The sequence below is a fragment of the Symphodus melops genome (assembly GCF_947650265.1).
Source record: "Symphodus melops genome assembly, chromosome: 1".
Classification (NCBI taxonomy): domain Eukaryota; kingdom Metazoa; phylum Chordata; class Actinopteri; order Labriformes; family Labridae; genus Symphodus; species Symphodus melops.
In genome coordinates this window covers 50,572,943-50,600,048 of record NC_136691.1, presented here as the reverse complement: position 1 = coordinate 50,600,048, position 27,106 = coordinate 50,572,943, and the positions used below count along the sequence as shown (strand labels likewise).

At 39.9% G+C, this 27,106-nt stretch overlaps 1 protein-coding gene across 3 annotated transcripts in view; it reads right to left on the bottom strand.

The window, feature by feature from the left end:
• oxct1a (3-oxoacid CoA transferase 1a) overlaps positions 1–27,106 on the bottom strand; it is a 47,184-nt gene that overhangs the window by 4,019 nt on the left and 16,059 nt on the right. The window contains exons 8-15 of one of the 3 annotated variants that reach the window (XM_079340814.1): positions 20,378–20,485; positions 19,867–19,981; positions 18,805–18,899; positions 18,107–18,155; positions 16,941–17,013; positions 15,108–15,183; positions 5,936–6,025; positions 4,948–5,028 (exon numbers count right to left, since the gene is read on the bottom strand). In XM_079340814.1, coding sequence (XP_079196940.1) covers positions 4,948–5,028; positions 5,936–6,025; positions 15,108–15,183; positions 16,941–17,013; positions 18,107–18,155; positions 18,805–18,899; positions 19,867–19,981; positions 20,378–20,485 — 687 coding nt within the window. Of the gene's footprint in view, positions 1–4,947; positions 5,029–5,759; positions 5,838–5,883; positions 6,026–15,107; positions 15,184–16,940; positions 17,014–18,106; positions 18,156–18,804; positions 18,900–19,866; positions 19,982–20,377; positions 20,486–27,106 lie in introns of those variants that run through there. The other 2 variants (XM_079340815.1, XM_079340816.1) reach the window with 2 other exon arrangements.

Sequence of the window (27,106 nt, the reverse complement as noted above, 5' to 3'; positions counted from 1 at the left end):
AAGACTTCTTTTTTAAGCAGATCTTTGTCATTGCAGCAAAACACTACAGCCAATTTACTTAATGTTCATGTTGTGAACCAAAATGTAGAGCAATCCATCATTTCCATGGCAATGCTCCAAGCCAGCAGACTTGTAAACAAGGCAGCTGTGGTTAAGAGACAAGAAATGGTAGCCTCGTACATAAAAGGTCCAAGCGTATGGAGAAGCAGCAGAGACGCTGCCTGAGGCAACAGGTTTTCTACCACCCTCAGTCTCAAATCACCGCAGCACCAGACAGGAAAACACTGAAGAAAGGGGGTGCTGCGTTTGTTTACGTCATCTTTGGAAATGAAAAGAACATTTTGGAGGACAATTTGGAAGGCCCCAGTTTCTCCTTTTATTTTGAAAATATACTATATATTTATTATGTAGAGATGTAAACCAAAAAAACAACTGTATTCTCAAGCTCATTAAAGGCTCTGTTTTCTGTGGGGTTTGGAAGTCCTTGTTTTCGACTGCTTCCTCCAAGTTTCCCGCAGCGATCACAACAATAATGATGTTATCACAGCCCACAAGTCACTTAATACCTTGTTTTAATGGACACATAAACAAAAGGGTCTGGTGTTATGTAGTCTAGCTGTTGTGTTATCCACCTGTTTGAAGTTGTGGTATTGAGCCTGTGTGTTCTGTTTTTATCCTTCTTCCACATCATGTAATATTAGTCATGACTGTAAGTGATCGGTTCATCATTTAGACTGTAAATTAACAGCTACCTTAATTGATCAGCGTTTACCATCAATCACAGAAAAAATCATTCTTAACATTTGCCTAACAGAAACAGAGTAACAGGGCAGACTGCAGATCTGATGAATCTCTGGCTTAATTATACCCGAGGGGTGTAGCTACAGACAGTGTGGCTGCACCGGGTCCAGTGCTACAAGTGGGCGTCAAGAGATCGTACAGTAAGCCTGCTCCTACTGGGAACGTGTCAGTAATGATTCAACGACCTATGTGTTGGGACTGAAGCTGTGTATCGGCAGGAGCTTCATCTGTAGGGACGCAGGTTGGTAACCGGAGGGTCGCTAGTTCAAGTTCTGGTGCGTACCAAATCTGGAAATTGATCTGGTAGTTAGAGAGGTGCCAGTTTACTTGCTGAGAACTGGTGAGGTGCCCTTGAGCTGTATGTGCGTAGCATGTTTAACAACAGAGTGCAAAATTGAATTTCCCCTAGCGGGGTAAATAAAGTACATCTTTTCCTCTTCTTCTTCTATGGATTTGAGAGCATACTGATTCTATATCTGAGAGACTGTATGAAGCGCCAACATTTCCACGGGCATATGCATTATTATAGTTACATCGGAGTTCATCTCTTCTGTTATATTTTTCTGTGTCCATATTCATGTTTTGGTCTGTTTTTTTTAGTTCCAAAGAGCAGCCCCCCCCCCCCCCCCCCTTTGTGTGAAAATATCTGGAGTGGTTAATACTTCCTGTTTATAAAGTGCATTTCTGCTCACTGTGGATGTGGTTTTCTGTCATTTTTTATTTATTGATTCTAGTGGAAGTAGCTGAATGTTTGACAGCACTCTCCAACATCCAACATCAATTTCCTCAAGGGGGACACTAAAATGTACCGTATGGTATCACTGTCTGCAGAGCTGATGAAGGCTTTATGCTGAATCACTTCTGTTCTTGATCTGTATGCTGCTGCTCTATCCAGATTATAAAACATTAAACGGATGCTGTTCTGACGCTTTCCGTTTTCTTATTGGTCAAACTCAATCAGCTCAACTGATACACAACATGATCATGCATGCTCTCTGGAGTCTAGCCAATACTTACCTTGTCGTCTAAAATTCCCGCTGAACGGAGCTCAATGTGTTTCTCATACGATGTGTGTTTTTGCTGCCCTCGGCTATCCGAGCGAGGAAAACACCAATCACAGACAATTTTAGGAAACTTCAAGAAGAAAGAGCTGCTGCAGTGACAAAATCAAATCACTGTACTCCAGACGTGTTTCTGGAAACAAAACACATCAACATACAAATGCTTTCTGTGTGTTTATTGATTTTTTTATTAGCTATCGAAGCAAGAGCCTGCGGCAACCAAAAGTTTGTCTTCTAACATTAAAACCAGCAATAGTTATTTTGACAGCATCGGAGGGGCTGAGAGACGTATGTCAGCGTTTTTAAAAAGGTTTGTTATTCCTCTCCAAACAACGAACAGAGGCCGGTATTGACAAAGGAGCATTGGCAATGAGAACAGTGTTTGAAAAAGTGAAGATTGAAGGTCATGTAGAGGAAACAAACATTTCTAAATATTATTCACAGAGCAACAGACATGACACCAAAAGAATGAATAAAGGAGCAGGGAAGCTGAGCTCAGAGGAAAAGAGGAACAGGAAGACAGTACATGTTGATAGAGAGGAAATGAATGAGGTTATAAAAGAAACAATTAGGGCTTCAAGTAATTGCCCAGAAAGTAAAAAAAACAAACAAAAAAAACCCCCCAATGAAACAAACTGGAGAGATAACTGATTGATGGAGAAGGAGATGGAAGAGCAGGAAGGAATGAGGATGGTGTAAAAAGAGGAGGTGGTACTTGTGTTCACAAGTCAGTAGAAAGAGCTTTAACCTTTATAAATATTGACGGAATTCTGCTGGGCGAAGGATGTGATACAAAACCAAACAACAAACAACCGCAGAGCGAAAAGAACAGGAGGGAAATGAAGGGGAAACAATCATGCGACACCACAGGACTTTTGCTCCTGAGAGGTCAGGTTTTCAATGAGCTGGTTCCAAATAGAGTAACCACCAGAGGCGTACATGGTGTTAACCAAAGAACACACAAACTACACCACAACAAAGCTCTTCACTCTGGAGGTTTTCTTCTTTCTAGCCTCCCCACATCCTTTTTTTTCCCCCAGTCAGCATGTCTACCTCCTCTTTTGACCTTTCCTCCATCCTCACTTTTCTTTATTTTATTCAGCCTTGGACTTCTGCTTACTGTCTGCTTATTCCCCCTTCTGAAAGAAAATTCTACCCTTGCCTCGTTCTGACAGTTTCTGACAACTTTTGGAGTATGTTGCTTGCTGAAATGATTTACAACAGCTGAGGGATGTTAATGACAACACATTAATCATTCTCATTCACAAGTAGGGCCCACCTTCAGAATCCCCTCTCCTCCTTCATCATGTGAGCTGCAACATCTGCTTGTACATGAGGGCTGCATTCAAAATGGTTACAAATGCTTACATTCTGCCTTCATACGTGCAGATCTCAAACCTTGGGCTGCTGCTGCTGCTGAATTTCAAAAGCGGAGCAGAACAGCTCTTCACGCTTAAATAAAGACATTAGAGATTTGCCTGCAGGCTTAGTTTCAAAAGCTTTTTGACAGAGATTGAGCTGTACACTTCTACAAGAGTGCTCCCAGTTTTGTAAAAATGAGGAATCGTACCTTCTACTCCATGCCCCCATGTATAATACATGCATCAGCAATAGGCGATTTCCTCTACAAAAGGGCATGCTAGTTGCTTCAAGGGTTTGTAAAAATGTCCTACATTGAGATCAGGAGGTCTCTGTGTAGCTGGGAACAGTCTAAGCTAAAGGTGGTGGGGGCAGGGGGTGTGGTAGGGGGGTCTATAGCGCCAATATTGGATAGCAGCATCAATGCAAAGTACCTTTTACAAATGAATTTAATGGACATAAATCTGTGAAACTTCTTGGTACTGATGAATTCAGTTAACTCTGTAGATTTGTGTATTGTTAGGTGAAACATTAAAGCTTATCTTTTTATCACGGTCTTACTATTGGTCTTAGTCTAATTTCTTGATCTTATTTTACGATTCAAAATGTTGAAGTTAAGTGAGAACAATACTTCAGCTACTTTCAAAAACAGATGTTTAGACAATTTCACATTTCAGTAAAAACAAGTATTTCAAACACTTAATTAAAACTATCCATCTACTATAGGGACGGGAATGGTTGATTTAAAGTCTATTTTTAATGGGTACATATTTCAGGATCTACTCCAGTCATCTGTGAGATTGCTTGGATTTCTTGCTGCTCCTTTTGGCATTCTACTGAGTTAAACAACTAGCTTTAGCACTCAGCAAGGAAGTGACTGATCAGCTCTAAAAAAAAGTGAAGTAGTTAAGAATCTACATAAAATCTTATTTTTTACAAAAATCCACTTTTCTCCCACCTCTATCTACCCTTCCTAAAGGTTCCTGCTCCCAATTTGCCAAGGTAACCTAGATCAAATAAAGTCAAGGTAATTTGATATGTATACACAAAAATCACAGACCCACACTAGAATCATACAGACCCCTTATTTCTCCTGCAACCACTGAATCTGAAATCTTTCTGTTCTGTGAAACTTTCACATAGATAAACAAGTCAAATCAAGCGTCATCATTACATCAAACTGTCATTGTTTAAGTTCTACCTGACTTTATACCAGAGTCCCAAACAGTTATACCACCAGCACCATCCCAAAAAGAGGCAGGTGGGAGGGAGTATGATCATATACATTCATGTGAAACACAAACCCCACTATGAGAAAAAACAAAAAACAAACAAACAAAAAAAAACCCCATAAGAATCAATACCAGGCCTCCAAACAAATCAAATGATTCAATTAGGGTTAATTCAATAAATGCAATTTCCATCTACCCGTGCTACTCTGTTGCAACATACAGAACTACTACACCTTCAATACTCCTGAAAACCAGGATTTTTCACAGGGCATGCATTCTGCACAGCCATGGCTAACTCATTGGCTCTGACTGTGCTGCATCTTTTAGTACGCAGTGGAAGTTTATGACTAATGGCTCACCCATCCATTCATGCATGTCTCGTCTATCCAACCACTTCTATTCAAATGAGGAATGGCTGAGACATACTGTACGAGCACATAACAGAATGCAATCATACCGTCTCGAGAAATACATTCAAAAACAGATCAACACACCTTTTCTGTGATGATCCGGTCCACACACTGCTTCCCTGTCAAAGGCAGGATGCATTTTTCCAATATCTTGTGTTTCCCCCCCTGAGAGAAAAGGGAAGTTGGTTAAAATCAGGGAATCAGTCGCTTCTTATTGTGTTTTGAGGAGCTGTGTTTTATCTTACATTCTACAAAACATATCCTGGGAAACAGTTTGTGATGTATAACCAAGCTTTGCCCAAAAGGAAATATATATTATCTGCATGTCTCAGCCAGTCACCTTTAAAGAAACGAACATATCCAAATGCATACAACACTGTCTGAGAAACACACATCATACATCACACACCCCTCCCTCCCCATGGTGAATGAAAACAGGCTTCAGGGCAGTAGATTTATGCTCACCTGCTGCACCATCTGGAACATAGCTGGGCGCCAGACAGGCTCCCATTAGGACAAAACAGCATGCTTCTATGAACGCTGAATGTTACGCTGTCCTTGCATCATAGCAGTTTGGATTTTCCCAACAGTAAACCCATTCGTTTGAATAGTTTTTTTCTCTGTAGTAAATGTCAGATTAAGCCGAGTTTGGTTATTCAGCTGTAGCTGCAGCATGAGTCTAACTAATCAGCTGTTCCCGAGCTGATTTTAAATAATCCAAAACTGAATCATTAGGAGACGGTTTGTGCACAAAACCTCATCAGGATGAGTTGGCGCTCTCTGGTAAAGAGGCATTAAGCGATCCATTAACAGAATTATCCTTAATCACTCATAACTCTCACAGTCATTATGGTGGAGGCAGATACAAGTGCACTGGGGAAGGTTCAACATGGGAGAAGAAAATTGCCAGTCTAATAGTCCTGATTTCCCTGAGACAGGTTTTTAGGGGTAATTTGTAATGGGCATGTTGCATGCTAAAAGTGCGCGCACACACGCACACGCACACGCACACACACACACACACACACACACACACACACACACACACACACTCTGTCTTAAGTATACAGACCTTAGCCGAGTGCTCCATGGTGACCACCACCTTGGTTCCAGCGCTAGCCACCAAGTCCATGGCTCCTCCCATTCCTTTCACCATCTTACCCTATAAATGAAAATGATGGAGAAAAAAAAGGGTTAAGTTCATAACCATCCTATCTATAAAACATGAGGAACCACTGAAACATTGAAACTCCAACCTGCCTGAATTATGGCCCAAAAAATACGACCAAGTTTAAAAAATAAAACAATCAAACGGTAAACAAAAACATTCATTAAGAAGGCTGGAAGGAAATGATTAAAACATGTTTTTTTCCCTGTCATGTATGGAGTAGCTAGCTCTCCCAAACAACTCCTCCTCCTTTAAAAAAAGACATACAGGTCATTGTTCGTCTTTGTTTTACCCTTTACAAGTCAGAGCCTGAGAAGTTCCATACAATGAGACAAAGAAAAGGAAGAAGAGATTAAAGAGGATCTTCTCTACTGGTAAAATGTTGTTTTGATTAGAGAGATAAAACTACATAAGCTTGCTAATTTGACATCAGACAAGTGAACTATATACTCCCCCCTATATACCTTTTACTGTTTTTAAAATCATTATTCTGAGGAGCACTTATGACGATTTGTTTCATAAGAGAGTGAACATACCAAGTTTGTAGTAGACATAATGTCATCATCAATGCACAGCAGAACCTAACACTACAGGAATAGTAACAATTGTGCTAGAAATAAGGTCCACTTAAAACTGTAGCGAGCCTTATTCTGGAGTGAAAATATGTTGCTCTTCAGTTTTTTTAATGTAGTTTTTTCATGCTGTGAGCCTCTCAGACTAAATTACAGTCGCCGCCTTTGTATCACGCCACTGGCAGAAATGTCACTGACAGCTGTCTCCAAACCTGCACGAAAAGATACCAGTGGAGGTGAAGGAGAAATTATGCTTTTGTAATTGTGTGAACCAAAGCTTAAGGCACATGAGTCGTCAGAGCTCACCAATCTTGATACAATTCAAGGCGGCAGTGGCATTTTGACTTTGAATTTAATGGCTAAAGCTATTAAAGGTCACAGCAAGATGCAGTTCTTCAGTATTCAGATGAGTTTAGTATCATGACAGAAGCCATCTTGGTGCTTTCAGTGGAGCCTTTACAGTAAATAGCTTTCACGGTTGTATGTTAAAAGAAGATAGCAGAGTGTAAACAGAGGTTAACTGCCGGGTCTCCGTTTACCTGCTTAACTGCTAATGGCTTAAATTGAAAGCAGAGTTAAATATTGTGAGACTGAAGACAGAATAAAAAGGTGATTCTGCACCCGAAGCTCAAGACTAAAAACTTACACGACAACATAGAACAGACAATCACAATTAGCACAGTGCAGTTAATTCTTTCAAAACAAAATCAGCCTTCATTAAGTTATGTTGGTAAGATATTAGTGTGTGTGTATGAGAGAGAGAGTGATAATAATAAATTAGATTGTATCTCTATAGGAATAATCATCATCGTCATCAATGAGTAAGGTGATATCTATGGCTAGCTAATTGTTGTAACTAATTGTTTCATTGCATTAACAATAATATTGTGGTGGCTGAGATTGCCGAATGCTCTCAGTAGTGTTGTAGTCGAGACCACATTAACCGAGACCAAGACAAACCTGAGACCAGTGAGCTCCGAGAGCAAGAGACGAGACCAAGACATATAGGGATCGAGACTGAGTCGAGATCATGACCAAAAAAGTCGTAGAAAAAAATCTCATCTTGTGTGCAGTGGGAGTGTCACTGACTAAGACTGTAACTCCGGAAGGTTGTGGCCGTGACTTGATTTTTAGAAAGAGGCGTTTTCCTTCTAATCACAGCGACAAGTCCATCCATCCAAGACAAAGTAGAAATGCTTTCAACTGTGAGACGAGATGAAAATTAATTCTAAACTAAAAGTCCAAAAGACGACGATGCTGACTTCGATGGCGGTCAACAGAAAATATGCAAACCCACTCAATTCATCTGGCCTCCTGCCGCACAACTCAACAGGTGAAATATGTTAAAACCACGCCCACTGCAAATGACCAGAAATGATAACAAAATATAATCAGCTGAGGTTCAAATACACACGATGGCTCCTAACAATAATGCAGGGGCCACAGCTTCTTTTGTGGTCACTTTTTCCTTTACATTTCTGCTTCTTTCCTCATGTTGTCTTAGAGGAGACATAGAACTGGTGTTGAATGTTCCTTATACACATAATGAGCAATTAAAATGTTTTCCACTATTTTGGAGTGAATACTACAGTATAAATGTTTATACTCTTTAAAATTACAAGTTTTGAGTTTGATTTTTCATTTTTTTAAGGGGAAAAAAAACAACTTTTAAAATAACATGCAAAAGAACTGCTGGCCGATTGAAAAATATGCTCCCAGTCTCTCATTGTTCCCAATAAAGAAGGTTTCCAAATGGGGACGGCTGACATGCAGATATGGCCAGAGGGTGACGGCTGAGTAACTGAATTAAAATCCCATTTGCTCATCAATCATGTGAAGGGCCTGTTTTTCTCTGTGCTCGATAACCAGAGGATATATATGCCGAGTGTGGTGCATCATAAGGATGCTGTCTGCCTCCAGGGAGGCCAGCTGGGCGGAGAAGATATCAACAGAGAACGGAAGGAGGGCTGGGAGAGGAGGAAGGCGGGGTAGAGGAAGTGAGGAAAAGCACTGGATGAGGTTATAGGAGAGGCTGCTTTTAATTAACTTTCATCATCTTATAAACTACTGTTCGAGACTGGCTCACTGTAACAGCTCGTAAAACATCCCAAAATAAAACAGCTTGTATCGCTTATTCAAGTACTGTCCACTGAAACTTTAAACTATCTTTTATTCCTTCAGTGGTCAGAAAGAGAAATGCTATCTATTTTCATACAAACAATGTTGATTCAGTTTTAGGTATGCGAGCGCTAGGTGGTGTGTTCAGGTGCCCCAGGAAGAAAGCCCTGTAGACGCACACAGCTGTAAATCCAGCTCTGTGAGCCAAACACCTGCTTACATAAAGCATGCAGCTGGTTGGTAGCTGTAAGAAAACCAGAGAACAGCTTAAAAAAAAAAAAAACCTACCAAACTCATTATGGTCAACAAGAATCAAAATGACAGTGAGCCTTTAGAGGAATATACATAAAGTACAAGCAACAAATGAAATGAGTCAGCTACAGCGCCTTATAGCATCCTCGTGACAGTCAAGCTACAGTTCTATCCTGAGTATGTGCGCGTGTGCGCATGCATGGTGAAATGTCTCACTTGTGCTGATGACCTTGTTACTTAGATAACATTATAATAACAATAGTGTGAACACCTGATGACACGTATTGGCGCCCCTGCTTACAGAGTGTTGTCAGTGACCTGAATTGCTGAGAGGATTGTTATTTGCTTTCCTCTGATTGACAGCTTAGCAGGTGGTTGTCTAGGTTGCTATGATCAGAGCAGCAGAATGTGCAACCTGTTCAAACAATAACAAGAAAAATATTCTATAAAATGATCGATGTTAGACTTGGTTAATGGTAAACGGACTTGATCTTATATAGCACTTTTTGAGTCTTCTGACGACTCGAAGCACACTTACCCATTCACACACTGATGGCAGGGTCTCTAAAGGGTTCATCAGAAGTAAATAATCCCTTACATATAAATTCATAGCCACCTAGTTAAATTTCTTGCCCAAGGACACATGGGACATTTGGCTGCAGGTGATGGGGATCTAACCCCCAACCTTCCAGTTAAGAGGTGACTCCTCCAACTGAGCCACAGCCGCCCATATAAACACACTTCTCGAACACAATGATTCACACGCTTCCAAAGACAGAAATAGAAGAAACAAGAAGACAAGACCATACAGAAGAATTACAAGGTGGAACAAAGAACTTGTTTTGTATGTATGACAAATTTAAGAAAAGAACATGTTGAAAACCTTTGACATTCATCATTCATCAACCCTAGAGAGCACTTTTATTTCAAATGGATGGTTATATGGATAATAGACATCAGAGCATGTTGCTTTGTGTCCAAAAAAACTGCTTGACTTCACTTTCTGTAAATTGGATTAATTTGAGGAATCCTCTGCATACTACACAACCAAAAATCCAGTGTGGGCAATTAAGTGATTGAATTAATGCATCTTTGATGATTTTAACCTTACAGGTCAGACTGAAAGCCCAAAAGGTTTTTAATTTCCTCACTGTGAATAAGTCAATTTGCATGCTGTAATCTTGGCACCGTGGGGCCAGTAGGAGACCTGAACCTTTGTATCTTGACACATTTCATTAGCTGCAACCACAGAAACATGAAAAGGCTCTTTTAGGCAAAGAGTTTAGTGCTAATTTGACCTTCAGGAGAATTGTTCAGAGGCTCAAATAAAATCCCAGGGAAACATCAATTTACCAATTGTTTTTCATAGTGCATTACAGAAAACCTCATTAATTACAGGTTTGCCAAAAGGATTAGTGTGAGGATTCAAAGGAACTTTTATGTTAGCTTTGTAGTTTTTTTATTTCACATCTTCACATTGGAGCAGGTAATGTCAACGTCTGCTAGCACTGGTTCCCACAGGTCCTCTTTTAGCCCTAGTCAAACATTCATTTTTTGTTTTTTATTTGACCTTTCGTACAAGTATGTCTTTGAAGATAATCCTTGCTAGAGGCAGATGTACTGTAGCCGACCCACATGCTAATTAAACAGACGTTGAGAGAAGATGTATGTAATGGAGCATCCAGTCATATAATGGCTTCTTAAGTGAGGGTTAGTGTGGGGGGCCTGCAGGAGGCAGTATCATAACATTAGAGTTAAATCAAAGCTCTGCTGAGATGGCACCTATCATAACATAGGAGGGTGGAAGACAATGACACAGTCAGTCTCCCACCGCCAACAAGGCTTTCTAAGCAACGCTGATGCCAAAAGCTAAGGCTTTTTATTTTGAAGACTTAAAAATGCTTTTATAAGAGTACGAATGGAATGACTACAAAACTGGACTCATTCTTTCACACAATGATTCTCTGCACAACAGGGAGAAACGCTTAGTGATTCAGTCTGTGAATTCTTTGTATATGAAAGTGTAAACATTCTCTACACTGGGCTGATGAGAAGATTCAGAAGATAATCTTTTCTATGACAGTGTGCTGTTCGTCTTCTAAATTATTCTATCCTTGCTTTAAAGAATCAGCTTTGACTGGTGCTTTATTTGTCTTTACAGACATATTGGTTTGTTCTTTTTTTTGTTGCCATGGCGACAGAAACCCCTCATTTGTTTTGCAAGTGTACACTTTTCACTCAGTGGCAGACAGCACAGAAAATGACCCCCTTCACAATCCAAGAGTTCCCACAAACCAACTGGCTTCCTTTCTCTCCCCCTCAAATTCTCTGACAGTCTCAGCTGTCTGACACGAATGACTCGCCATTTAATAACATAGCGACGGTCCGCCACAAGCCTTCGTTACCCCGACAACTAATGACAAGAATCAGAGAGAGAGACGCGGCGTGACAGGGAGACAACAGCAATCGTGTTCAAAGTGAAAACATTTCTGGTTTTAGTGTTCGGCAGATGATGAAATTACAACCAGAACTTTGATTTCCCAACATTGACTAATAGTCTTTAAACATATTTCAATGGGAACTTCTAACCATACAGGTCAATGTAGGTCATGTAACCAGGGCTGGATGTTTTCTACAGATTTACATAAATTAATTCATCTTGGTAATTTTGTGGATATATCATTTGATTCTGTCAACTATCTTAGGGTAATTCTTCTTTTAACTCTGTGAAGCTTTAATACGCTTGTAAGACATCTCATAGCAGCAGAGTTATTTGGATAGGAGGTAATTGTATGTTGTGAGCTGAAAATGAAAAACGAGTGTAGGACTAAAGAAATGTATGACTGACATTTACAAGTCAAGCTGATGTCTTCTTTCTAGTCCTCGAGAAGTCTAACCAAATGGAGAGGAATTTGTACGCTGTCTTCTAACAGAATATAAGCAACACTGCCAACATGAAAAGATGGTCAACCATGCGTGTTCTGAAACGTTGTCTGACCTCGGCCGAATATATTCTAAGATAATCCAGTCTGTTGCACGATTTCATCATGGAACATTTACTACAGAAACAAACTCCACCTAACATGGATCAATCCAATAATGAGTAATGAAAATGTTTATTTTTAAGGTTGGACTTTTGTATGTTTTTGACCTGAAACAACAACAACTCAAATGTAGCAAATAGCCCTAATAGTTCTAGAAACACAAAGATACTACTTTCAGAAGTACAATGGCGCTAAAATGAATGGGTACATAGGAGATTAAAAACATGTATTAAATGTGCAGACACGGCACCATGATGTTGTAACATTATATTCCTCACAGATGATGTGCTTACAATCATCTCTAATTCTTATACTGTAGGAAAGTGAATATAGGTGTCTTAAGGTGCCCCTTAATTTGACTAATCATGTGCACTTGACTCTCAGTAACTTAACAGTCAGTAGCCTGGTAGACTGTGGCACCTAAGCGCCTGTTACACTGAGCATACCGGGGTTTGGATACATGACACGTAGCTTTGGACTTATACACTGAATTCTCTCAAAAATGTTGTAAATGACCGGATACAGTTATTTCTTATGTAAACCTGATTATGTTTAGTGTTCCTGTATTTAGCCGATCTGATTGATGTTCTCACAGTTGACAAGGCAAGCGAAAAAAAGAGGCCAAAATCCAATCATAAAAGTAAAATATTCCTTTTGACTTATGAAAGGTTTATGCGTCTCTGCTACTGAAATCTGAGCAGAGTCGCATGTGGGAGGAAAACATCAGCATCTGTATCTCCTGAGAACAGCTGGGTGCAAGACTGCTACTACTTGTATGACAGCTTCATAAAGCTCCGACAGAAGCTTACGAATAAAATAGCGGACCAAATCCAAAATACAATGCTTTATTCTATTATCCCATCTCTCAATGTTGTTCTCCCTGATAACTCGGGCTGAGTGGAGATGTAAAAGCATTTCAAAGCCCTCAACTGGAAAATGTTCATCTGCATGTTGCATATTAGAGGCGCTCAAAACCAGCATAATCACGCTGAGAATACTGCATGCCCGACTCCTACGTAACATTTCCAATTTCACGCTTCGTACTCATCTATAGATAGTGGATAATTTTCACTGTCGGAGAAGGTGGGACATGTGATTCTCTTGATCCATCCTTTTATGAGAGAGGAACAATGAAGATGGAAGCGTAGGTAGGGGCAGAGGTGCGTGTGCCTATTCTGCTGTAAAATGCTGCTTTAGAACTGCCTAACACCTAAATGACCAAATGAGATACCGCTCCCCCCCACACTAATGAATTATAGCTCCAGTGCAGGTCTTCAGTAGCCACACAGCTTCTTTAATAAAGGCTGGTTAATTAGCAATCACCTAGACAAACAAGTGCAACTGGAAAGGTAAAGAGAAAATTAATGAGAGCTCACCATCACTTGCAGTATTCATGTGCACAAAGCTAACGTACATTATGTGCACGCTGCGTATTATGTTCAAACAACAATGTTAGATTATCAAGGTTGTTTTTTCAAGGGAAAAAAAAAAAAAAAAAAAAAAAATCAAGGTCTCTGAATGTCAACATCTTCAACACACACTTTGTATCCACTTGGCTGCATAGATTAGAAGCATCCAGAAGACAATGCTTTGTCTGGACCTTGACTGTACACTCCAGTCATGCTAAGGTCAGGGGCTGCAGATGTAAATTAGCCTAAGGTGCAATGCATCAAATAGTTACATTTATGTTTTTTTATTGCACACTGTCCCTCACAAATAAAGTTAAAATTGAAATTGAATTGAATTGAAAGCAGCCATGTGACAGAGGTCATTGCCTTATTGTAGTCAGGCTCTTGACCTTAGTAATCACAGAGGAAGACCGACAACTGTGGGCTTAAGATAAATAGACCTGTTCAAACATCAAGCCATGGTGTTGGCCACCCCTTACAGCAGGGCTGTGTGCTGAACAATCTGCTTTAACAAAGACATTTCATATTAACGAAATGCCAAAAGCAACCATGTGTGAAATTATCAAGAGAATACAATTATATCTTACTGAGCAAAAGATAAGAAATGTCGCAGAAGAAGAGAAGAGAACAAATACCTGAAACCACCTGAAACCACAACCATTCTAATTTCACCAAGTCAAAATGAAGGTGGGCGTAGGTGTGCTGGAAGAAAGGGCGTCGCAGCAAAGCATGGTGAATTTTGTAAGAGGGCTTCAAGGTAAACAAAAGGCTGACAATGAATCTGCACCAGACATCAAAACCACTAAAACAAAGACACCCTCTGCTTCTCCTGAGCAAAGAAGAGAACCACACGCCTTTTGTTTGACTCATCCTACCTGAGTGAGAGGTTTTCCCCCAGTTTCCTCAATCAACATAAAATATAGATCAAAGCTGAATATGGGAAATTAATTTATGCAGTCTCATGGCTGCACCTTAGACTGGAGAAGAACTGCAGCAAAGAAAACAAGCCCCCACTGGTCATTGAAATGATTGCAGGACTGGAAGTATACAGTACATGAGTTGTTCTTTCAAAGAGACTCAAAGAGAGAAGTTTAGAGCTATGATTGTAGTTACATCATAAAGATGTGAATGTTTAATGCAACATGATGACTTTTTAAAATATGCATTTGTTTGTCACGCTTAAGTTGATATTTTCTACTTTTCGCAGGCAATGTTTGACATACATTTTGAAAATATGGGAAAGCAGTGTCTTAGCAAGTGTATATCTACTTATGTTGATGTGTACAGTGAGGGGTGGGGGGGTGATCTTGTGCTGATCAACTAAAAATACAATTTCATTGGTGGGCAAATGGTGAACACACTTGGCTGCTTTCCTTTGGCTTGAACGAATGACTTTGACCAAATCTTTGGGACTTGACTGATCACCAACTTAAGATGTGACTTTGGCTCTGAGATTGTAATAACAGAAAACGATGAAGGCAGAGAAAAGTATTGGTCTTTAGAAAAAGAAAAGTGGTTAGTTGCATTAATTTATTTTGTGTTTATCGACAACTTCTTCAGAGACGGTCTTCTGTGCCTACTACAGGTGATGTGATGTGTTATACAGAGCAGACAGAGCAAGACGCAAACTTCTTGGAAAACAGAAAACAGATGTGATGTGTGCCACCCGTTCTAAACTCACCGGGATCATCCAGTTGGCTAGATCTCCGTGTTTTGACACCTGCATGGCTCCAAGCATCGTCAGGTTGACGTGACCGCTGCAGAGGATGACACGACAGAGGAAGACAGCTGTCAACTTCAGAATCAGTTATACTTATGAACTCATGAGTCCACAGCAAAGATTTTTTTTAAATAAAAGAGAGAAACTTCTGACTTCAGACAAACCAGATGCTCACTCACAAGACACATTTCTTCTTCATGATAAATTCCTTCCGTAATGGCTATGTATTTATTTTGGATCCCCATTAGCCACTAGCTAAGTAGGAGCTACTCTTTCCGGGGTCATCTCATTCAAACATTAAATCAAAAACCAAACAAATTAAATTATTTAGCCCAAGACGGAACAGAAGAAGACAGAAATAGAAGTACTAACTACATTATAACAGGCAGAGTACAAAGCAGAGAAGACCAATGTGAACCAATTGCAAATCATAAAGGTCTTCTCGTGTCAACAATATGATACATAATATCTATGCATTCAGTATAACGCAGTGTTGGACATGTCCTGTAATGATTGTAAATATACAGATTCTACATTGACGATCACATTAATATTATGCACCAGTTCAACAGAGTCTCTGTGCCATTAGAAATGTCTTTAAACTTTTCTTAGAAACAATTTCACTGGTTCGACTGGTAATTTCTGATGGAAGACCAGCCCACCACATCTTCATGCCTCTGTACAGTGCAGCACCTTGTCTTATTGCTATGTTTGCAGGACCTCTCTTTGGTAGAGGACTAATAAGAATGACTTTTTTCCTCTGCATTTTACAAACACAGATAGTTTGTAAACTGATGTTCCTTCTGAGTTAAGTTTTTTCCTAAAATGAATTTAGCTGTTATGGTAATAAACTTCAACCTCCACTAGAAATGTCTCTTGCATATCAATTTGCTGTTTTTTTTTTTATCTGTGATTCTACAAAACGTTGAGGTCAAAGTGACCAGCCAGAAAGCCAGGAGTGCCTCTGGAGTGATGATGAGGGTGTTAGCCTCTGCATAGATTTAAACAAGAATCTATGGCACCACTTTCCTCAGTATAACAATAAGCATCTCAGTGTAGACTGTTTCTCTGTTTTACATGGAAACAGAGCAGATGGACGACACACAAAACAAAAAACTTTCTACTTCTACTTTATTAATAACTCTAGACTTTTAACGACACGCACAGACATGCACAAACAGCGGACAAACGGCATGGTTCCTTTTGGCCCCCGCCACTGACTGAACATTTTATTTATGAGCACTATTGGATTTCCACTGGGTGGACAAACAGAACTGATGCTGCAGGGAGTGCGGGTGGGCCATCTCAGACAGCTGGTGGATCAATAAGAAGCAGGGACCTTGGGAGTATTGGCATGGCTGCTATCTTGTTCTACTGGTGACAGTAACTATGTCTTAATATCCAGTAGTACAAATCACAAGTGTGTCCCATGTTACAGTCTGGATCAGTGGACATAGCTGGCTTACAGTGCAAGTGAAAAGCAACTGAATTGGGAAAATACATTGTCTGTTAGCTTTACACTTTTTATGGTTAAGTGTGCGGGCCTGTCGTCTTCCCCAGTCTGCTGTTTTTGCACCTACGGTATGTGTTGTGCATTCAACGACCTCATTTTTCTTGTTTTATGAATAAGCCACACTCAGAAGTTTCTAGACATGATTCATGAAAATGATTTTTAAGGTTTAATAAGCGTGGGGCCCCGTGTAGCCCAGCAGTTACAATGCAACCAGAAACATGAGGCACATCTATCTTATAATTAGCTTAAACGTTTTCAAAGATCTTGTGTTATGATCTTACCCTCGGATCATAGCGAATGACTCATCGCTGGAGAAATAGGCAGCCCCAGGGAGCACAGTGACGGTCTCCTTCCCTGCAGAACAAAGAGTTAGCATATTTGATTTATTTGTTGAAATGAAATGTTCACAAATGCTGAGACAGCTGACAAAAATAATTCACTAAAGTTGTCAAATTAACAGCGCATCAATGACATTGAATGTGCATCCATTTAGTGCTAATGAGTCTGAGGTGCTAATGCTATCATTAGCAATATCAACAGGTTAATCCCCCTCTTGAGACAAGATAAGATAGGATAATCCTTTATTTATCTCTCAAACTGAGGAATTTACAGTGTCACAGCAGCAAAGCAGAACAGCAGAAAAAAACACAGTCAAAATTAAATTAGATAAAATTATAAACAAGTAAAAAAAAATGCATACAAAAAAAGTTAAAGTAACTTAAAGATGCAAGTCTGTATAAACTGCATGAACACTATAATGCACACATAAGGGCGGACATGTTATTGCACAGTTGATCCCATAAATTATTATTGCAATGCAAATCAAATTAACGTATGCTCACAAGTCTTTGAGATGGAATCACATTACCTCCTATGGTATAATTGAAAAGCATCAAATGTCGCATATATTGAAAACGCACTTCACAGTGTCACTAATACGTGTCCATATAGTCTGTCTACAAACCCCCCAATTCTGAGAAAAGTCCACCCTCTCTATCCTTTTCCAGCTCCACTTTTCAGAAAATGTGCGCTCAAACAGGCTTTTTGAAGGTTATCCCTTCATGACATCACAAAGGGCAGTAACCCCTCCCCCAGAGGGGTGACACTCCAACAACCAGATGTTTGTTCTACCCTTTGAGTCTTCTTTTCTAATGTAAAGAGCTGGAAGTGGTGCGAGAACCACATCCCCTTCCAGAGAGTGGCATGGCCACACACACACACTCATTTGCATTTAAAGCTACAGACAGCTTGTTCTGAGCAGGGCTGAAAAAGAGAGTTTTACAGGCATGATAAAAGGCAGGAAAGATGATTGTGAGCATCAAACGTATGTAAACTTTTAGTAAAAGGATGAATAACATGTGACCTTTAAAATAGGTCAAAATTTATTTTAGACTGCTATACTTTTTTTCACAAATGTTTTATTGGGAGGTTTTGAGATAACACTCACCAGCATTAATCAGGTCTGCATCCACTGCATCTTCAGTGGGGTACGGGCCCTGTCAAGGAAGGAGGATTTTTAACAAGACTATGCACACAGCTGGGCAGTCACACACTCACACATCAAATCAGATTGACCAGTCATGCTCTCTGAAGATGGGGACAGACACATTCACATTTTTTCTGATTAGATGAGACATTGATTTTCTCTGTGTTCAACAGAGGGAGCAATCCTTATAAGCAGACAGGAAAGGAGAGCAGAGAGCACACGAGAGGAGGGAGCAGAATCTCTTTTGCACTGGCAATAGCAATTAAAGGAAACTTTGACAAATAATTCATTAGCATAGGGGTCTATATATTAGTCAATACAACTGATTGGGTAGTCGTTCCAAAGAAGCGGCCTTTGTTGAAGTCTCAGCCTTCAAATAATGATGGTAAGAAAAAATAAATGGAAGAGAAAGTGTCAAACTGCCACAACTGGTTACATAACAAACATTACATTACAAATACGATCCCTGACTGGGAATAATGCCACTCAAATGAACGACTATTCATCTAGCTTCCTGTGCACGGAGCAATTTAGTTCAAAAGCATTTACTGCTGCTTCAAAAAAACAACATGAAAACATGCTGCTTGTTAGCTTGTTTTGATGAAATTCAAAGCACTGGAAGCTAAAAGGGAATCTCAAGCTCTCTGTAGACATCTTACCAGTCCCAAAATTCCGTTTTCACTTTGAAGGTGTACAGTGATGTCTGGTTTTATAAAGTTGCTGGCCAGCATGGGGATACCGATACCAAGGTTGGCTGGTTGGTTCTTTGTTAAAGATCATCACAACCCTTTTTCATGATGCATTCAATGATCCCCAGACAATAAGATATTCAGAATCATGTCAAAAGCAACTTTACTAAACACCAACACAAACCCTCCAATTCATCCATCTTTGTTGCTGACTCATCGCAATTTTAATGTTATGTAAATAAGCTGCGAAAAAACTGTCATCTGGACAAGGCTCAACCCACGGCATTTTTAAATAGTAACATTTCCAAGGTACCACTTGTGTCATGCTGAATTACATTTACCAGCATTAAATACAGATCTGTGTTATACAACCTAAAAGCAAAGGTCAACACGAAACAATATGAATGTGAAATACTGTTTCAAAAAGGATTGTGTGTATGATTTTCCTGTTCAGATAAATGATGCTAAAACATTTTTTTTTTTTTTTTTTGGAAAAGCTTTCTTTTCACGTGTATGTTTTTTTTTCTTTTGGTAGTTTAAGATATGATATTGTGAAATTAAGTAAGCTTGTCAACATTTTCAATACTTCAATACTATTTTGTTGGATTTATTATACTTTAGTTTAGAGATAGGATAGAGTGGATAGAGTGAGAAATGAGAGTGGCGAACTTCTGGAAAGGAGCCACAGGTCAGGGTCGAACCCGGACTTATGGCTCTAAACATTGGGCCTGCGCTCCAACCGCTATGCCACCGACGCTCTAATACCACATGTTTTAAAAACATACAATCTCAGTTATTTAAATGAGTTGTGTCCAAAAGTGTTAATCCTTTACAAAAACTAAAAAAAAATGTAAACCTAACACTGGCTTGAGCAATAATGGAAATCAATTATGTTGCATTAAATTGGATGCCTTAGTATAGAAACAGTTATCCACATCATTCGATTTTGACTCGAGTGATATGACGTTTTACACATCTATATACATCTGGTACCTTAATAGGAAGCCTGCTTGACTTTGTTTAAAAGGATACCGTACATCCCGTCCTCAAACTCCAAAGCAGCCCTGCGAATGATCCGTTCACGGACAATGTCTGAGTCCTTCTTTGGTTTGGGTTTCTCTGCTTGGCTCTTCCTCACTGTGCGTTTCTGGAACAATACAGAGGTATTTAAGGAAAAGAAAGAGAGCATATTTGAAGGCCATTTCTGGCTGAGCTCAAGGACACATATGAATAAGCAACACAAGTGTGTTTCTGAAAATCAGCTACAGTGGCTTAGTCAGAGAGGGCGTACTCTCTATTGTCACATCATTCATCTTAAAAAAATAACAATACAAGCAGCTGTTTATGAAAAAAAAAACATTACCTCCACTGAAGTGACGTAAACCATAAAGAATGGGAGGATCCATACAACATATAGAATAAAAGATTCTCCCGTATAAAACCATCAAGAATAAACAGGAAAAAAATGCAATTTGATTGCTTTCAGGATCGATCTCTCCATCTGTGCAAATGTGAAAGGCCTCCTTTTTTTTTTTTTCTTTACCTCAATCCTTTTCTCGAAGTCGGAGCCCTGGACGACCCTGTGGACGTAGATGCTGGGGATGTGGATGTCCTCTTCAGCAAAGGTCCCAACATCTACCACCTCTTCCACCTACACAGAAACAAAGGGAGATAAGCTCCACGTTGACATGACAAATATCTCCACACCCTTGAGATTAAAGTTTAGATAAGTAAAACTGTCCACTGATGGAACTGCACAACCAGGAAATAACATCTGCTCACCCAGAGTGAAATCAAACAGATTGTCTGATAAAGACCAGCACATTTATTTTGCTATTCTGTAGGCTCATCTTAAGATACAATTTTAACACATTGGGACATTTCTCAAAAGAAAGACTGAATGATTATTTTATGGAAAACAAAGGATTTTTTAAAACCTTCTGATTTTACTCTCTAAAAGGTCTACCAAAAGCAGGGAGGCTGACGCACAAGCACATATTTCCAAATATGGTCTGACAGTCTAAAAAAAAAAAAAAATTCCACTATGTCGTTCACATGAAAGTGAGGGTAAATATTTGTGGGAGAAAGTGTTGCATTTATTTATATTTCAGCCACCGGTTGCACTGTAGGCCATGTGTGCAGCCAAAGCCAGCTTGGCTGACGGTAAACAGAAGAGGATCATCTGATACAGCTCGCACAGCTCGCACAGGCTTGATCCTGGGATCAAAGGCGGAGGGGAGAAGAAGGGGTGCATGGAGGACACATTTGGCTGCCGACGGGACTTTGGTGAAACTGAAACAGGAAGGTCAAACAAGGCTAATACATCGGACTCCCCCTTGTGGAAAGCAATGTTTGACTACTTTTTTTTTCATCCTCAGGTAATATCCTTGAGCTCTGCCTCAGGACTCTCTTACAAGGTTTACATTTCAGCTCAAGTTCTCAGTGTTAGAGACACTGACCACTGGCATGGACTAAATACTTCATTTGCCGGCAGGGGAAGGAAGTTAAAGTTAGATGAAGAAAGGTATGGCTTGTAGTTGTACATTTTTGGGGCGATATTTATATTTTTTACAAACTGGGAAAATCTGGGCAGTGATTAACCAATGTCATGTAAGGTACTCTACTCTGGTAATATGATAGGAGGTATTGCATTAAGAGAGGCCGGTTGTTTGTTAAAAATCTTGTTAGCAGCCCGAAAAAAAAAAGAGGCCTTCACAAGGACATTGAATAAGACTGATCCACCAACACAAGAAGAATGGTTAATAATTGTTAATGAAATATACAGTATGTCATGAAGCAGTTAAGTCAAAGAGTGAGCACTCAAGAGAAATGGCTGGTTGGTTACATGACAATGACGGGATAAAGAGTGAGTAACTGAATAAGTCACAGTGGCACATAAGGCAGTGAAGAACCCTTCATGGTTGTAATTCTTTAACCGTTGTTTGGTCCTTTCGGGGTGTAAAGGAGAAAGGCATGGGTCTCAAAATAACACCAAGAAATATATTCACGGCTCCCACACAGAGGCTCACCACCAAAGTCGAGCAGCATATAGAGTTATATCTCTCTAACAAGACACAGATGGAGATGGCTATTGATTTAAGCGAAGCTGGGTAAATATATCCCAGAATGAACGCACCTGCACTCTCATCCTTAGGGTGACACGAGGAACTGCTTGTAGAAGTCATTTTCCCAATTCCACTTGCTATAAAAGCACATGATGGCTCCATTTAATCTCGCTGCCCTTTTTCAGAGTGCTCCAGCTCCTCCAATTCACAAGTTAATTTCATATTTACGTTAGGCTTTTGATTCCTGGCATCTTAAGTCAACCAAAGGAGTCGAGCTGAACTTTCAAGGGATCTGCAGAAGGCTCTCTTTCAAGAAGTGACTTTCCTTTTTCAAACAGAAGAGGCTTCAAGAGGGAGGAGGTGCAGTTTCTTTCTTCTTCAAGATTATTCAAAAAGGGATAAGCACTTGAAAAGACATTAAATTAAAAAGAGGGGTGGGGGGGGTGAGGGAAAGAGAGCGAACTCCAGAGTTATCGTTACATCTCTGGGGGTCTTAACCATGACAGCATGGGCTTTTTTATGTTTCTGCTTCCCTCCTGCGTGGCTCAGAGTGTAACCTATTTATTCCATTTACATGAGGGGCAAGCAACCGTTCAGAACAAATTGAATTGAATCTTTCCTTATCTTGACGTCCTCCCTCAGCACTCAGCACTGACTGAGAGGAGTCAATGGCAGAGAGTGGATCCCATCTTGGCGTTGTCATGGATACGCAGGCTTTGGTCTGCGGTGCGCAAGGGGCCACTCAGGACTGTAACGTGATTTAAGAATCTTTTTCTGGTTCTCCTGTAGTTTGGTTCTGGTAAATCTCTGATGCTCAGCAGCGAAAAAACGAGGCCATGCACGATGAGTTTGGTAACGCGAGAGATTTGATACAGCAGTCCCACACATCCACCCACAGCTTTCTCTGGGGGCTGCATGTGTCTTTTGTGAGAGTGATGATTTCCATAGACATCTTCATCAAGCAGGATGAGGCTCATCACATTATGAAACAGTAGCAGCAATGAAATAGGGAAGACTGAAGAGGAAAGAGTCACTGCAAATATGCAATAGGGCATGAAATGCAAGACTTCAAGTGTTTGAATTCGATTAACCGTATCAATCCCTAATTTAGTCTCTTCCCTCAGAGACGGGTTCCTCCATATCCGTTTGTTTTTTCTCTTGCACACATGCAAACAAACCCCGTATTCAATTTTCAATTAGCCTTCCAAAGCTAAGTAACGACACAATGACACGCTCATGCAATTTAAATGTGCCGCGTACATTAAAAAAGCCTCCGTTCCTTTCATCTAGGTCCTGTGTCCTGGCTGCACTGTTGCTCAAATGCAGTTCAGTCAGGAGGTTCAACAGACGGGGACGGATCAAGCATTAAAATATAAAATGATTTAAACACACAAATGAACACACACACACACACAAATGAGCAGGTGTGTGAGGCAGGCAAACAGGCACACGATGAGACGCACATATTGATATTCCCGTATCTGTAGAACGATTTTCACATCAATGAAAGCTAAGCAAGGCATGAAGTGAGCTGGCACGAGGATAGAGGGAATCAAAGTGCCCTCAGGGGACACACGAAGCAGGGTTGTTGTTATTTTTTTTTTTTTTTCTCTCGAGTTTGTACTTTTTTTTAAGGCTGTGAGACATGTCGAATCGAGTTAATCTCAAATTGATTGGACACAAGCTACCACATTCCTGAAATAAACCACCAATGGTGATGCTGCGTACAGTCCTTCCTCTGCAGCTATTACGAAATAGAAAATGCTGCAAGTATTTTTTTTTCTACTGATGTTTACACAGTCTAAATAAAAACAAACAGTGCCACAGTAAGAGTAGAGACAACCTGTTCGAACCATAAACTCTACGCTCTCCTAATGAAGACCCTCATTGGAGCTGCCAGCATGTGGTCTTTATCAGAATCAGCAAATCAGGTTGTGTGTTTGTGTTGTCATATAACATTCACATCATATTTCTGTCATTTGTGAGCCAAAGGTTGGTATATTCTACTTTGTTCATTACACCCTTAATGACTAAAACAATGGACTGAGAGGATGGAGAATATTGATTGCATGCTATTAGTGTCCATTATGATTCGATTTTGGAAGCATGCCAAATATATTTTGAGCACGTAAATATTGTGGTTTTAGAAATCTAAGGTGAAGGCCTCACCTTAGTTTAAAAAGACCTGGATATTCTACCTATAGCACACAATTAGACCTCAGACTACTTGGGACTACTATCAAGCCATATCAACCTAGGAAGGGGGTGGATGACGCTGTAGCAACACTGCTAAATCTGGTTGTTCGGCATCTTGAGGGGAATGCTGATTTTTCCTCAGCCTTTAACTGTATGCAACCTCATGTTCTTGTTGATAGACTTTCAAACATACCCAGCGTTGACTTTGGAACCATATGCTGGTTTGTTGATTTTCTGACAGTAAGACCGCAGAGAACTCGTGTTAATGGTGTTTTGTCTAAAACCCTGATGTGTTCCACAGGCTCACCTCAGGGGTGTGTCCTGTCACCACTACTGTTCATGCTCTACACAAATGACTGTAAGAGTTCATTTGAATCAAGCCACATCACCAAATTTGCAGATGATTCTGTAATTGTGAGCCTTTTGCAGGAACATGAGAATGGGCACGGTTCTGTTCTTGACTACTTTAGATGGTGCAGTGATTCTTATTTGCAACTTAACGTGGCGAAGACAAAAGACTTGATTGTTAACTTTCGCAAGAATCCACTCGTCCCAACTCAGACCATTGTTAGTGGTAAAGCCATAGAGGTAGTTAGTCAATATAAGTATTTAGGCACAATCATAGATAATTAACTGGCATTTGATTTTAACACAGAGGCCACTTGTAGAAAGGCAAATCAGAGGCTGTTTTTTCTTAGGAAACTCAGATCTTTTAATGTTGACAAGAAACCTTTTAAAATTGTTTACACTTCTTTTATTGAATCAATTTTAACATTTGCTATGGTGTGTTGGTTTGGTAACCTTAGTGTTTTAAATAATAAGTTAAAAACTATAGTCAAACTCTGCCAAAAAACTATTGGCATGAGTCTCAATGACTTAGACTCTGTTTTTAGAGTCACTCAGAGGGCAAATGTCATCTTGGCTAACCCTCTTCATCCCCTCTATGCAGAGTTTCATCTTCTCCCCTCCAAGAGAAGGTATGCTTTTACATGCAAGGATAAATCAAACAGATACCTAAAATCTTTTGTCCCAACTGCCATCAGATTTTTGAACAAGATATGAGATCTTATGAAGGCTTCATGAATTCGTGATGACAATTGCATTAGAGTATTGATCTTATCCTGTTGAACTGTCAGTTGTATGCTTTTATACTGTGTCGGTTGTATGCTTTTATTGTGATGTTTTGTCTTAATCTGTGTTGGACTCCTGCTGCAAACCGAATTGCCCTTCGGGGAAATTAAAGATTTTCAAATCAAATCAAAAAAACGTTTCAACACTCTCTGTTGGTGCAAAAGTGAAAAATGTGACTGAGCGACCGCTGAGCAGGAACCTACAGTAAGAGCAATCGTGTCTTTGTTTCTGGTGGTTCTGCAGGAGGCAGGGTGGCTGTGGCTCAGTTAATAGAGTCTCTGAAGTGGAAGGCTGGTGGTTTGATCCCGAGCTCCTGCAGCCACATGTCCGATGTGTCATTAAGGTCAGCAGCTTCATCAGCAGTGTATATTTATTCAATGTGATTAATTATTTCTGATGGACACTTGAAATATCAACCTCTGCCATCAGTGTGTGAATGGGTAGTTGGGACATGAGGTGTAAACTACTTTGAGTAGTCAGGAGACTATAAAAGCTCTGTACGAGCTCAAGTCTAGTTACAATGTGTTTTTAAACGCCCAAGTAACCCGCCTAAACTTTTTCCTTTTAACTTTGAGTTTATTTGATGTTCATCCTGGTTGAAACACGGTGTAACTGAAGCAGAGGTCTGTGCGATCAGACCTGATTAAAAAGGAACACTTGTGATGCTTTAGTAGTGGCCTTAAACAGCTGAGCTGCATATCAGGAGCTTGTTATACAACGTCGAGGAAACTTCAGGCTTGTATCTGGGTTTTCAGCACTACTAGTAACACACTTTACATTTGACCTAATACAGAAAAACATGAATGTTTTGTAGTCTGGTGCTTATTTAAATCAGCAGTTCAAACTTTGCTTTAAGAGAAAGCTCTTTTCTTTTTTAACATAAATAAGGTATATCTAGTTGTTCAGTGTAAACATGGCCTGATGGAGGGGATTAGTTTTTTGTCTCAAACCAAATGATCATATTACCTGCGTTTCAACTTCTCCTTCAAATGTGTAAAAATGTCACTCTAATGCACAACCATGTCTTACATAACAGTCTATACACTCAGCTGTTATAACTTAATGGAAGGGAAAACTTTATAAATAACAAAATAATAATTTACTATTCAAATTCAAAGTCTATACGCTTCGATTTCTATCTTTAATTTCAATTTTAATAAGACCATTAAAGGACAGTCTACAAATTAAAACCACTTGTACAGAGAAGCAACAGTCAGGAGAAAGACGGTGTGGCTCCAGGCGACAGAGCAGGAGGATTGACGGTAACACCACACTCTCATTACTCTGTGTATTTATAGCCTCTCCATCTTTCTCCCAGTGTGTGTGTGTGTGTGTGTGTGTGTGTGTGTGTGTGTGTGTGTATGTGGGCACTTGGCCACGGATGATACTTTCGGGGCTCAGTTCCGGCTTTATCCTGTAACCCAGAACACTGAAAACATGGACGATCTGTTTCCCCTCAGTGGAGGAATGCATCGACTATGACAGCCTTTATGGTATCCAGAATATGAGAGACAGCCAGCCAGAGCAAAACCCTGACAACAGTACTGAAACTAAAAATACATTTTTTTTCAAATGACACATGCATACTGCGCATGGACAGCTCCACTCCAAGCATAATGTTTACATTTCAAAGAACACATAAGCCGCTAAGCAATGTGCTTCAATGTTCAAATAATTGGCAGTCTGCACAGACCTTTGAACTTAATAGTCAGAGTGTATAACGTGCACATTTTCTATTTAAAATATTCAGTTTCTGCACATGTTCAGTTTCTATTGTCTCTCTTTTCACCCTCTTCTATAGTGACCTACAGCTGATTATCAAACCTGCTCTGCACGCCGTCTCCATCTGTAAATGTCAGCAGTACACATGAACTTAATCA